We start from the raw sequence: 15,088 nt of genomic DNA on the forward strand, positions 1-15,088 counted from the left end.
AGCTTTTAACCATTCCCTTGCCATTTGTACTGACAGCAGAGAATGTACAGCTGCAAGTACAAGTTGCCGTTTACTTATGCAGTCAGAAAAAACACACATGAACATGAAAAAAGGTAAAGGCACTTAGTCTTTATAGAGATTTTTGTTGAACATTCTTTAAAATTGGAAAATGTAATCAAATGTATAAATGTTTTGGAAAAAACAAACAAACATCACAGTTGAAAGTCAGTGAAAACTCAACGTCACTCTGTTGAGCGTGGTATATATGGCTCTGTTGAACACTGTGTATGTGTGTATTTGTCAAGCAAGATCATGAATTATTCAAATCCTCTTTCACATTCCTTCAATATTCTCTCATATATGATTGTTTTGTGATTATCTGAAACTTCATCCACAGTTTGATATGGCTTTTTAGAGTCCCTCAAAAGCAGAGACAATCATCAAAGGTTCAATACTTTCTCCAAAGGTATCATGTTTGCTACATGGTGCACATGGGAGCTCCATGTCCACTGTACAGGGTTCATTTGGAAGGCAAAACCAGAGTTGATGCTCAGAAAGCTCCGATCTCAGTCCCCCATCCCTGGGCTGACTTGGCTGATTCGCTCAAGCTCCTGCGCTGGGCTGCGGGAGACGGCAGTGGCGCGAAGGGCCTGAAAGAGACTTGCAGTGGGGCAGAAGATGATGAAGTAGAAGAGGAGGAGGAGGTAGAAGGGGAGGAAGAGGAAGGGGTGAGGAGAGGGAGGGGCGAGGCCCTGGTGGCGCTGTGAGGGGATGGTTGAGTGGGTCTGGAGGGGGCGAGGACCGGGGATGCTGCGAGGGAGGGCACCCTGTGGACGGTGGCCAGGGCTGTGGGTGCGAGAAGCGGCGGTGCGCCCTGCTGGCACCCGGCCAGGGGGGCGAGGCGGAGGGAAGCGTGCGACGGGTAGCTCCCCAGCAGGGCCAGATCCCTTCGCCCACTGGGGAAAGGAGGTGAGGAGGAAGCCTGTGAGGTGGGCGAGATCTGAGGGAAGGACGCCCATGGCCATGGAGGAAAGGGCAGGGCCGAGGCTGGGGGCGACTGTAAGAGGAGAGGGTCGAGCTCACTTGCGCAGTGGGACAGGTGGGAGACCAGGCGGGCCCCTATAGGATCCGGGGACTCCCCGTCAAGGGAGCTGAGGTACCGCACCACCTCCCCAACACACTCCCTAAAGCCCAGGGTCCTGTAGTCGACTGCCAGGGCTCTTGCATCAAAGTAACCTGAGAGGGAGAAAGAGAGTTTAGTCATCCACTGAATAACAACGATGGAATGCAGCTCGTTGTGAAAAACATTCTGACTGAACAGACTGCGTGTTTTTTCCTTTGTCCTTTGTATTTGTCTACTTTCTGGTGGGAAATAGATGTATATTACATATTCCAGCATTATCTCAAGGGTTTTTGTGTCCATGCTCCACAGACAAATTGATGAAACGGATGCAGAAAAAGCAAGGAAGTGAATTTCTTTTTTTGCAAGCAACAAACTCAAAAGTGTCACCTTTGCCTCCCATGGCATGCAGGAGTTTGAGGTGGTCCACAGTCATCTGCAGGATCTCTGCTTTCTCCAGCTTAGATGAACCCTGCAGGGAAAGTGAGCAACATTTCACTCAGTTGCATCACATTTTACGAAGCTGGTTCATTACTTCTGTTATTGAAACAGTGGTAGGGGATTTAATTAATGCTAAGAAAAATGCAACAATAGTGCTTTTAATTTATAATAAAAAGAATTAATATTGGTTTTCTTCATTCGTGAGCGGTTACCTGTTTCTCGAAAGCACTGGGCACCAGCCTCCTGAGCTCTGACAGGCTGTGGTTGATCCGGTCTCTGCGCCTCTTCTCTATGATCTACACAACAAGAAGAGAAGAGAGAGACAGTCAGGGCCAACCAAAAATGACAGGACTAAAAAGATTAAGATCCAAGGCTATAATCCACTCACCCCTCGTCTCTTCTTCCGGGCAAGAATCTGCGAGGCGCTGCCAGGAGACATGGACCCGGTGACTGGGCTGTATCATGAGACAGATAGAGGGAAAGAGGGAGATGGGGGGGATGGCATTGGGACAGAGAGAAAAATGGTAACTTTGATTCTCCTGCATATTGTTATTATTACCCTCCTTAATATGACACAGAGGCAGGATGGCACATCAGCTCCCTTCAATCTAATTTGTTTGCTGGGCACAGAACGGCAGAGGAGTGCCCGTGAGAGGAGGGAAGACAAGATTGTTTTTGGTTTAATGCATTTCTGGACATTAGTCTCAGTGAAATGACATGCTGTTCTCCTTTCCATCTGAGCGAAAGCACTTTTAGAAAGATGATTATATAGCCTCGGGGCGATGCTTTCGCTCGCATGGGACTCCAACATGCAGCATGGGATCTGAGCTCCTCCGAGTGCAGTCACTCAATATGGATTGTGTTTGTTTGTGAACTCTCAGCTCACAGGCCTGTAAGAGCCTGACAGCTTGGAGTTCCCTTCAAACTGCCCCACCAGAGACTTATTGAGTTTCTATTGGATTTTAACATGAAGGCTGCCAATTTAGCTGTGTGTTTTTGTTTAGGTTTATGTTTGATGGGGCTGACTTGAAAAGGCAGCACTGTCTTCTGTTTGCGTGTCACATGGCAATTTGATTTATCCAAACCGTCTTTAGTGTTACTGGCTTGCCCAGTGCTTGTGACGTAACCAGTATTGCTGTGAATGTATTTCTGTATGTGCACTGATACAAATACACTGTCATGAATATCCCCTTTAATCCACATTTCCTTAATTCCAGCTGAGGAATTTGACGAAAAGCTTTGACTTGTAAAGATTGTGTGCAGTGCTGGGAGTCATTTTACAGTGAAACAAGTCATACAAAATAGACTGCAGTTTAACAGCTTGGCATTGTATGTCACAAGTTTTGCATTTTGCATTATACTTCCTTAGTTTTCTCATGTTCTTGATCATTTCTTCTCTATGAATAAATAACAAATTATGATTCATAACTTTATATCAAGTTACCTGTATGTAAGATGATAACTTACATGCATTAAAGCAGAAAACGCTCATCATAGCCTTTCAATATGTCAGTATTTTTTGACACTGAATGAAATCTGTCAAATAAAGCAAAATGCCATATAAGTCAAATGTTCCAGCAAAATGCTACAAAAGCCTCGGTCTGTTTGCTGTGGTGTTGTTTCTCTATTTGACTGTTTTCGGCTTTATGCAACACCAAAGAGTTCCTGAACTGGAAAAAGAATAAAACAATGTTGTCACATTACAATAGATTCCAGTCATAAATGAAAAATATTCAATGATTAAATTGTGGCTGACAAGACTTTTTCTAATCTATTTGATACATTTTATATTAACTGCATTCAGTTTCAAATGATACGCTGTCAGAAAACTCCTGACTTCAGCCGCTGCCTCCATGCTTCAGACATGACAGGCCTTACATCATTTTTAAATGACACTTGTAATGCATGTCATGGGTGCGATGACTATCACAAACCTGCGTGTTCACTCACATGGGCAAATAAAAGGAGCAAACATGACAGTTTCTTTGACAGGGGAATTCTAATGGATATAAATTCAGTGAATACAGGAGATTTGCTGCCAGTGGCCTGATGTTTATACAGACAGCTGAGATTATTTGGAAGGTCAGTGGTGTTAAATTACTTAAACACATTTGTCAGAAGGGTTTAATGTGTTTAAGGTGAATGCAGAAAACTTTTAAGAATGGGATTCATTCATTTTTCATAATCGCTGTATAAAACACATCAGCTTCTGAGTCTTAAAAACTTTTCCTGCTGTCCTTCAACTGCAATTTCATGTATGGCAGCATTTAAATCCTGAAAAGCCTGTAAAGCCGACAGTTCAATGCCAAATATGCTTAGAGCAAATTTGTCCTTAGCTACTAATTGCAGTTGCATACCATGTCATTTTCCTTTAAAGTGTGACTGGAGTACATGTGTTACAACCTCAGGTGTGGTTGGCGGATGCTCACCAAAAGCTGTCTTCTTGTCCCACGTCAATAAACTCGTCTGTGTCCGAGTCTGGGGAGCTGTAGTCATGAGGTCGCTTCATGTCTCTGCCCCTTCCTCGCTGGCTGGACCGACGGATGGATGGATGGATGATGGGCTGATGGATTTGGGTGATCTTGTCGGCCGCTCTCTCTGCTGCGCGGAGGCAACACACTGACGACCGTCTGTCCTCTAGACGAAGCTCTCACACTGTGTGCCCCTCACTCTGTTCTTCTTGCGCTGTTACTTATAAAAGCCTTGTTGTCCTTAGTTACTTCTTGTCACTTGTTTTTTTGTGTTGCTTGCTCATGTGTCTTCTGTCCTTTCCTCTGTGAGTCAGCAGTGCCACTTGATCGACCCCCAAGGGCCCATGGCAACTAAGAAAATTCACAAGCTGCTTTAGTCTTTTACTCTATCACTGGCATCCAATCATAGTCTCTCTCTCCCTCTCTCCCTCTCTCTCTCTCTCTCTCTCTGTTATTTCTCTCTTGGCTCCCTCTCTCTGTCACAGCCACCCAATGACAAAATAGGACTTTGGCAGTTGGGGCAGGGTTGCCAGTTTTGGCTCCCCCGCCTCTTCTCCCTGTTCCTCCTCCCTCCCTTTAATCTGGCCTTCCCCGTTTGTCACCCTCCTTCCCTTCCCCCCTGCCCCATCTTTCCAACCCTTTGCTCAGTCATCCTCAGTCAATTAGCCTCCAATCTCATCCTGCTCTCCTTCCTTCCTTCTTTCTATCCTTCTTTCTTTCTCTTTTTGCTCCTTTAATTATACTGCTTTGTAGAACAATGGCAGCGGGAGGGAGGGAAGGAGAGAGGTGAGGAGTGTGGGAATGATGGACTGTGAAAACACTTCATCATCTGCAGGGGAGTGTGTGACAGTGCATAAAGCGTTACTCTCACACAACCACACAGGTGACTGTGTGAATGGAGTAGTTGAGCTACTTTTTTGGGGGGTGAGTATGAGAGACAAAGAGCAGAGGGAGAAAACACTACTGCCATGATTAAAAAAAACAAAACAAAAAAACTCATCACCTCTTGGCAGTTGTCAGTGATCAGCAAATATGAAGAAAAGTCTGAATAATCAAGCATATTTTTCATATCATCCTTAAACAAAACTTCATATTGTTTTAATGCTGCTTAATGAGGCTTAAACTCATTAATATCCGTAAGTTCATCAGTTCATAAGTTCAACCAATCAGATGTACCCCCACAGCCCCTCCTGTTGTATGAGCTGAAGTGCCCCTTCATCAACCCCACCACATTTTATCTGTTAGCTAACTATTTGAACATTTTATAAATTACTTTGTTAAAAGGTTTTTTGTTTTGTTTCGTTTATCCATGAACTACTCTTAGCTAACTCAACTCTTTATGCTTTACTTTTAGCTAACTATTTCAATTACAGAGCTGTGAACCTCTGCTGTTCACAGAGGACAGCATGCTAGCTAGCTGTCATTAACTGTCACTGTCACAAGTCATTTCTCTTCTGTCAATCATTCACCTTCAGATATGTTTAAAGGTATGAAAGGCAAGAACCCCTATGAAGAGAAGGTCTAGACAGGGGCAAAGCGCCAGTATGTTACGAAACATGAAATTGTTAATGATAGGGTTATGGTTAGCTCATGTTATGCTAACTGAATGCTAACAAAACATCAGCTTAATCTACTGCTATCTCAAAATGAACCACAAAACATCAGCCTACACTTGTACACTGTACACTGCAACATTTCATGTTTTGAACCTTTATTAACGTGTAGTGACTTTTATGTTAATTCAGCAACAGCTGACGGATGGAACTCTTGTAGCTAACGTCACATGTTGGTCGCACATTTGGCTGTTACTGCCCACGAAGTTGACATGGCATGCTTATTGTACATAAACTATATATATATAAAAAAAAAAAACTACTCAATAATTATTTATTATTATCTTTTGTATTTTGTCATATATAGATATGCAGTGATGATTGCTGGGTAATGTGTTTGTTATATGATGTTGTCCAATGTCAAGTCTCTATTTGATCATGTGACGACACATTACGTGTATGCTTCATAAGCAGCAACTAGCTGGCAATGGGGCTGTAACTACTTTACGCCACTGGCATCAAGAAATCCTGCTAATTGAGAGCGTGGGACCAGAGCTCAGGCTCTGACAATTAAAGCCAACATCTTTCCAAACATTTTAAATTTGACATGCATGAATGTGAGTGTGTGCAGAAACGAGTGAAGACAAGATTCAGCCCAGTGAGTGTCTGAACATCTGGGCTCTTCACTGGACAAGATAGCGCTGTCTGGAACTCGCACACACGCAGATGCACTCACACACATGGTTCCTTGCAGCACTCGGTTCCGCTGCCACCGTGGGAAGATTGCTGGTAGCCTACAGATTGCCATGGAAACACGAAGCCCAGGCGCCCGTTGTTAGGAGCGAGGCCTGACTGACCCTGCAGTGTGTGCATATGTGTGTGTGAAAGACGGAGAAAGGCCAAGTGGCATGCCCCCTTCCACACAATGCCCAGCTGAGTGTGTCTCTTCCTGCTTGGCAGACTGGAAGGGTGTGTTAGTTTAAACATAAGCCTACTACAAGCACAATGCATGGGTGCCAGATCTGTGTGTATTTATTGTTTGTTGGTTACTTAGTTTGTCCCTGTAAGTTGTAACCAGCTCTTCAGAAATAAATTCAGGTATACTTTAATTGATTTCTTTTTTCTCTTACTGCAGATGTTTCTTTTTCCTTGTCCCTTTTAGGAGGATGTCCTTTTCAACAGCATTGTTTTCCTGTTTGCCTCCCTTGCATTGGATGTGGCTGTAACTGAGCCCTGCCAGCCTGCATTTTATCATATCATACATGTAAAGCAATAAACTAACTTAAAACATGGACATGTGCGTGTGTTTGTAATACCCAAGTGTCAGTAATCAGTGTGACTGTCACCAGGGGGGATTAGAGTGTGGTGAGTGTGAGTCAGGACTAACAGAAAAGAGAAATCCCTCTCTCTCTTCCTCCCAGCCTCACTCCAAACAACCCCCACTGTCTACATATCCTTTCATTACCAATCATTCCTTAATTCAGATCTGGATCTAATTTCAGCATCAGAAAACAGGGGAAAAAAAGAGTCTGACAGAAATGAGACATCTATGAAGTCAGGCTTCAGTCTCTTCTCTGTTGTTATTTTTATCACCCACCCATCCTTCTCTTCAAAGAATAACTTTCTTCTCTCTATCACAAGCCCCCCCCCCCCCCCCCCCCCCCCGCTTTTTTTTTTTTAATGAAATCACTCTGGTTTCACTCATTGTTTTTCTTGCCGGCCACACTTCCCAGTTGTTCCAAGATGAGGCAAGTTGCATGAAAAACACGTTCGAAGTGGAAAGTAATTAAGAAGATGAATGAATAAATAAATAAGTTAATTATGAAAATGGTTTCATGGTGGGGGTGTGTGAAGAGGGGGTGATGGAGAGAAACATAAAGAAGGAGAGGGAGAACTGGCACTGGATGGTGGGATGGAATTCTGGGAGATTTCTGGCGATCTTGGTCGGCCACTTCAAGTCCTCTCCCTCCCCTCCCTCCAAACCACAACAAGGCAACGTCCCTTATTGAAATTAACAAGCTCATACTTTTACAATTTGCACACACACGCACACATGCGCAACTGCAGTATGAACGTGTGAACGCTCGGGGAAATACACACACACAGGCCATGAACTGATTCACACAAGCACACACACACACACGCAACTCCTCCACACGCATGTGGACAGTGCATACCCACAATTTATAAGGCACAAACAATTGCAATTATTGTTTCTGATGCATGACTATTGCTATTGTTTGAAAGTCTGTGAGATGGAACCAGCTCAGCATTTGTTTGCGACCTTTTTCTCCGCATTCATGTCAAACTGAATAACTGATCAGATACGTCTCACTGCATGGATGACTTTGATTATTTGTACTGTTTTTCAGCAGCAAAAAAAACCAACTTTCAGCAACATTTTTTTTCCCTTAAAATGTTGATACTCCCATGTAAAAAGATACCCAGAGGATTTTAACCTGTTGACAACGAAGAGAATAACTCATAGTGAGCCATTAAAGAGCCATTAAGGATCAAACAGACACAAAGAGTCTTTTTTAGTGCATTTTTTAACAAAAGTGCACAATTACAAACAATAGTGGTCTCAATATCATACACGTGAGTCATTCTCAAACCTCTGGAGTCTATTCAGCTGTGAATACATTAGATAGTTTTATTTTTAGTAACATAACTTGATTTATATATCATGCAGAGACTAGCTAGGAAACCACTTGAAAATGCTTTTTTAATATGTTTCGACCATAAAAAAAAATTGGGGAAGAATACTGAATTTGTAATGTTTTCAGCGATTTACAGGCATACAGACTTTCAGTGTTAAAGGCATACGACTGACTTGAAAAAAAGTCACAATACATTTCTTTAATATATGTAAACAATATTTTTACAACCTGTTCTATAATATTAGAGGAGTTTATTGTTCTTGTAATGGGAATTCTATAATAATATTTTGAGTGATTATCATTTAAGATTTGTAAAACTTTACTAAAATCTATCATTTTCATGTGTTTTGGGTTCCTATCAGCTTTAAAATTAGAAAATTAGAAGCCAGACTTCAGCAGTTTAAAATGTGCTGAAGAAAAACAAAAATGAATGCATAGATACCCAGCAAACTGACCCAAAATGAACCTGGATTCCAGAGCATTAAAGGGCTCTAGAGACAAAAATTTTGTTTACATTCAGTGTTACTTACTGAAATGCATTGTGTGTATCCATGAGGTTTAACAAATATTTCAAATGCATTTCTTTCCTCATTAAACATTTGCAAAACTGATTTTTATACGTTTTAGTTTTTTTTTTTTTTTTTTAAAAAAGAATGTTTTAAAGGCAAGGGCAAAGTAAGTTTATTTGTATAACACCTTTAAACATCAAGGCAATTAAAGGTGATTTATATGCGATACAAAAAAACATGAATTAAAGATATAAAACATATAATAAGGAGGACGTGGCAACATGAAAAGACACATTACAGGATTTCAAAATAATAAAATTAAAGAGATGGTAAAAAGAAGATGAAAGAAATGATAATATTCATAATTTCACTTTAATGCTTGTCTGATGCCACATTTTCACAACATAATAAAACAACATCGTTCATTTCCATTTTCTAAAATAAATTCTGACAATGACAAGATAATCTTTCCGTTTATCAGAAATCTTAGATATGAAGATGGTGCATGGTTTCCACTGCAGCAACAATGTGCAACTAAAGAACCAATATATGAGAATTTATACCTTAATATAAACGCATAGAAAAACACAGTTAACACAGACATGTTGAAATACAAGCAAGTTTTTGAAAATGTAAGAGGAAATACTGAAATGAGGGAGCAAAACTTTGATTGTGAGCCAATGAGAGTGTTGTTCTTTAAAAATGATTTGATGCTTTTGATTCTTCAAAATTCTTTTTTTTAACAATTTATATTTAAGAGACGTTTGTAAGAATGACATTCGTGTTTGTGACCATATCTTTTAAAATAGTAAGGTACCCAAAAATAACCCCTCAGCTGTAATCGGATAACATCAGTCAAAATCAAATGTTTGTTCACAGTCTAGAGCCCCTGAGGAGAATATATGAAAGGCCAATTGTGGTCAAAGGAGCCCTGCATGGTGCCCTGCTGTATGCAAGTGCTATTGACATACACCCTCCCCAAAAAATCGGTTGATTTCTTATTGGTATGAGGCCTTTATAGTAGTCAGCCGGTGGCTGGGCGCTCAGTCACTGGGGTCAAGATTGGATTGGCATGGGAACTGGCACTGGAGTAGCTTGGCACTGTCCAGGCTGGACCCATGAGGGAATTATCTGCCCTTCAGACACATAAGGAATGCCTGGGACCTGTGGCACTGCCTGTCTGGCCGTCTCCACCATTCACTCAGAATAACCTGGATATATGAGGCATTCCTGGGAAGGGCAGGTTTGTTCCTATAGGGTGCTTCCAAAGAGCTGCATTGTGTTTTTAATGATCTGATTGAGCTGATATGAGGTGTGAATAAACCTCCGGAGAAATGGGGTTAGACACAGTCAGTATATATGTTTGAGATAGTGGTGATTTGAGGTGTCAAGAGGGCAGGAGGGCTGCAGCGATGGGTACCGCTGCCTGTCGGAGAGCGAGAGACATCGAGCGAGAGAGAGAGAGAGAGAGACATAGAGCGAGAGAGACATAGAGCGAGAGAGAGAGAGAGAGTCCTCCCTCCTCATCCGGCTCCCCTACACAAAAATAAATAAAGAGGCTAAAAGCCGAAGAGAAGAAGCAGAAAGGAACTTTTGTGGCTTCCGAGTGGGGTCCCTTTCATGGCGGTTCCCACAGTACTAGGCCCATGATGACATTCACCATGTTTCACACATACACACACACACACACACACACACACACGCTGATGGGCCCTATGACTGCGGTGACTTTCGCTGGTGCCGGGCCCCAGACGGGACGGCGAGGGCCCCGAGAGCCACAGGCAGCCATTGTGCTGTCGCCGCGGAAACCAGCCTCTTTATGTCAGACATGTTTTTCTGTTTGTTTTCTTTTTTATGTCTTTAATGTGGGCGAGGGGGGAATGTTTCCCCTCTCATCTCCTCCCCTCCCTCCTCACTGCTCCGCGTTATTTCCCCCCAATACCCATCTTCCTCCTCCTCCCACCGATCCATCCACATTTGTTTCTCCTCTTCTCCTCCCTCCTCCTCTTCCCCTCCCATCCTCCCTTATTTTGTCTCCCCCCTTTTTTTTTTCTCCATGGAGATCGTCATTTGTAAAGCTCTTTGCTTGGACAGCCCATATCTTTGTCGTGGTGTTGCGGCCTCCCTCTCACTCAGCCCCTTTTTATCTATACTTCATGAGGTTTTGGCACAGACTGGCACTTTTTCTTCCTGCACTGCAAAAACAACGCTCACAACTCTAAAACAACAAAACCTATCCCCAAAAGAATTCCGCCTTTCCCACGCTAAGCCAATTTTCTTTACAAGATTAAACAAACTCCCAATAACAAAATGAAAGGGGGGTGGGGGGGTGGGGGGGTGAAGGGGGGGAAAAAAAGAATCTGGTTATGATTCCAGTCTCCAAAAAAGCCAAGAGAGGATGCCCCAAAGTCGTCCAATGAGAAAAACAAACCTGAAAAAAAAAAAAGCCAACTGTTACTATTTTTAAGTGCTTCAAGAATGTCGTTCGGTGCCATGACTCAAAGGCACGCCGGCCCTCGTCCGTAATCAGTTCATTCTGACTGCGCTCGTCCGCCACATCACACGCGGGACGCAATCTTTTATGAGCCGCAGAGAGAGAGGAGGAGGAAAAGGGGAAAGTGAAAAATGAAAGAGTTCAGGGCTAATCCACAGTGTCCCTTCAGCCATGCATGCGACTGTGCCTGATTTGATGACTGAGAGGGTTGGGGGCGGGGGGGGGGAGGGTTAAGGCTCAGCTAATATTAGCCACTTTAAGACTAGTTTTGCTGAAGCGTATTGCCTGGGAAGCTGACTATCATTCAAGTTTATGGAGCAGACTCATTTTTATTGCACGGAGTCATGTGATGCTTAATTCCTCTATCGGCTTTCTATTCTGGTCAGCGTCTAAAGAAAAGGCGCGAGCAGTTCTCAAAGGAAACTGTACATGACCAGGGCATATTGAAGACATATGCATCTGTTCCCAGATCAGCTTGAAATTCAGAGATTTAGATTAACAGGTTGGTTCATAAAACCTCTCCTAGAGCCATGAACCCTGGAGTTAGCGGTCCATCATTGCTTAACGCTGCCCCAAACACCCTTTGCTGTTGCTCTTTGACAGCGTCTCACTTTCCCAAATCCCTCTTATAACTTTACACCTCAGATTACGGCCTTATCAGGGAGGCATCCAGCCATCACCTCGTTCCGACGGCAGCTCGGAAGAGCAGGCATAAGCCCCTAAAAACCAGCATAAAAACCTGCCGCCACCCCACTGCTGGGACTTTTTTAGCGTTCCGAGAAGGGGATTACAGTGAGTGTGCAGGGAAAGAAAGGAAGATTTTGTTGGAGGAAAGATGAGGGTAATAAAGTCAGTGTCCTGACCAAGTTGGTACCACTTTTAATGGTCCTGATTGAGGCTTTTACGATTAAAAATGACTACTGAGCTAATGGATGCATCGAACACTGAATCTGGATTCTGTCTGCATTCTTATTTGTACTGTCGCCAAACTAAGTCGGTCATTAAAACTAATGGACTGGGTCAGCTCAGCTGATCTATAAACACGCACACACTCTGTACTGTGCATTGTAGTGAAGAATTGAAAAAGTCCTCTCATGAATAGTTATCTTTTTCATGTGACACACCCGCACTTTCCTGTCAGATGAGTTCACACACCAGCCATTACGTCAAAATATCATATATAAGTAAAATATATACGTTTATCAATGGATTATAAACTGGTTTTTATTGCACACGATTCATCAAATAAATCATCCTGTTGAATTGTCAGTATTTAGGTGACTTTGATCAAGTTTGCTGCCGCTTAGAGTGATAGTAGCACAATTACTTTAAGCTAAGCTAATCTAGCTATCTGAACTGTTTAGTCATTATTTTTAGCTACCGATTTCAACTGTACACCCATTATTTTAGCAACTATTTCAACAGTTTATCCAGAGTTTTTAGCTAAAGAGTATATTTAAACTGTATATTTGATACTCTTAGCTACATTTTCCACCATTTATTCATACTTTTTGCAATTTAAACTGTTTATTCATCATCTTTAGCTTGCTATTTTATTTGCTTTATGTTACTTTTAGCTGATTATTTGTGTGTTGATTACTTTCAGTGAGCTATTTAATCTCCTTGCTTGCTTGGCAACTAGTTTTAGGTAACACATGCGCAGCTCCCAGGTTATAAATTCACTAAAGATTAGTAATCCTACGGCTGCTTATTTTCCTTGTTAACACAAATGTGTGGATGTGTCTCATAAATGAAATCACAAGCAAGCACATCAGTTTTTCTTGTACCCAATGGCAACCGAAGAAGTGCCCTGTTTGGGACTCACAGATACATCAGATCATACATGACGCTAACTCATTGAATCCCAGAGACAACTCACCAGGCCTCCACTTTGTACACTTTTCTCTATGTAAGTGCACTGCTGTCATTTTGACATAGGACAAACACAAAACAATGCCATGACAAAGCTTGACTTACAGCACAGAGATAGATGGATGTAGACAGACATGAAAGCTCTCGCACACATTCAGAAAAGCACACACAACAGATGTTCATGCAAAACTGGCTTGCTGGAAGGCATACTTGTGTAGTGAACTAATTCTATACACTCTGCATGTAGCTCATGCACAAACACACGCTGTCTTTCTCAGACATGAAAACTTGCTTGAGGTCAATGCTTGAGGACGACGAGCTAACTGTATATAGTACAAGAGGCTTTGATCTTTGGACTTGGCTGTGGCAAAGACAGCCAGCCAGCGCTGAGGCCCTGCGCTACCGGAAGCTTGTGGTCTGGGACGGCTCCATTTACTACTCTGTTCTGGTGCTAAATATACAATAATAAAAAGGCTGGCAGATTTATTTCAGACTGTTATACATTTCCTCTCCAGCGAGGGAAGAAAGGACAGCGAGAGACAGACGTCTCCAGATCACCGAGGAACATTAAGTGATAATTACAGAGAGAGATAGACAGAAAGAGAGGGACGAGGTTTCCCCCTCTCGCTTTTCTCTTCCTCTGCCACCACAGAGGAGAGTGGCGTCTCCAAGCTAGAGAGGGGCGCCCGCTGTATTAGAATCCCAATGATTGGCTATGATTGCTTTATCTGATCCCATGAGGGATAAAAGGACGGCAACACACACACAAACACATGCACACACACACACACACACACACACACACACACACACACACACACACACACACACACACACCACATGCCTGTGTTTCATTGCTCAATGCTCACTGCCTCCTCAGAAGTCAAACATGGCTTTTTTGAAAACATCTTTAGACATGTAGCCATAAAAGAAAATATGATTCAAATTCAAACATTGTCTTTATCTGTTTCAAGTCAGTGTTCTGAAACACACAAGCATGCACACACACATACTCCCCTATGTACTCGACTTCACCACCAGTCCACCGCACTCCTCTCAAAGCTCTTTGATCCCCGGTCGAGGGTCCTCTCCGCGGTGCCTCTGTCTGAATTCCAGAGATTCTGGGATAATTCAAACGTTTCATGGCACATACTTGGTCCCCCCAGGAGACAGCGGCAGAGATGGAAAATGCCACCACGGTCTCTCTCCCTCCATTGTCCCTACTCTTTAATCAGGCCCTCTCTGTGGCTCGCGCTGCCACCGTGGTGTGTTGTCTCAGCCTGGGAAAATGCCGTCCTAAGTGGCTGTTATGTGCTGAGGCGCAGACCACAGGGACCCAGAGGGGTGCTGCTGGAGCCCTCTGTGCCAGCCGTGGGTCTCACAGTGGCTAACACACACAATGAGTGAGGTCCCAAATCTGGATGCAGCCTTACATAACAGCCGTCGCTACATCTATTTACTTTTTAGACTGGGCTTGGATCAGTAAATCATACGCCATCATAATCATAGAGCCAAAACCCAGTCATAAATCAACAATATTATTTGTTCCTAAGGGGTTGCTGGGTGTAAACTAGCATTAAACTGCCACACAGATAGGTCAGTATTGTACAAACTCCAGTGTGATTGCTTGGCTGTGAAATGTCTGTGGAGAGGGAGTTTCCTGCCCTTATGTCAACAAAAGACCAAAACAAAGGCCCTGTGTTTCCCTGAGTCAGTGCAAGAAGAAGGTCAGCGACCAGAGCTACCTCAGAGTTCATCCCATTTCAGCTTTACTTTGGGATCGACTCGCGTTAGGGATGGGCAGCTAGGTCAGCTGACGGTTGGCCTGCCTTCGGCCGGACACGGCGCTCCATCAGGTCAAGTTTACAAGGACTGAGTCAAACCCTGCTGGTTTATATTTAGTGCTTATAAGCGTGAATAGAGTTTTTATGAGGTGCTATAAATTTCATTTTCAAAAGAGGGTGAGTA

At 43.0% G+C, this 15,088-nt stretch overlaps 1 protein-coding gene across 1 annotated transcript; it reads right to left on the reverse strand.

Annotated features, from left to right (window-relative positions):
• Positions 1–109: 109 nt before the first annotated feature.
• On the reverse strand, positions 110–4,529 carry heyl (hes related family bHLH transcription factor with YRPW motif like). The gene is made up of 5 exons (XM_076754873.1): positions 3,991–4,529; positions 1,950–2,016; positions 1,774–1,857; positions 1,511–1,592; positions 110–1,236 (listed from the first exon to the last, which is right to left on the reverse strand). The coding sequence occupies exons 1-5, from the start codon at positions 4,068–4,070 to the stop codon at positions 551–553; spliced, it is 999 nt and encodes a 332-aa protein (XP_076610988.1). The 5' UTR covers positions 4,071–4,529; the 3' UTR covers positions 110–550.
• Between the last annotated feature and the right edge of the window lie 10,559 nt (positions 4,530–15,088).

Source organism: Chaetodon auriga, chromosome 17, assembly GCF_051107435.1.
Source record: "Chaetodon auriga isolate fChaAug3 chromosome 17, fChaAug3.hap1, whole genome shotgun sequence".
In the NCBI taxonomy this organism is placed as follows: Eukaryota; Metazoa; Chordata; class Actinopteri; order Chaetodontiformes; family Chaetodontidae; genus Chaetodon; species Chaetodon auriga.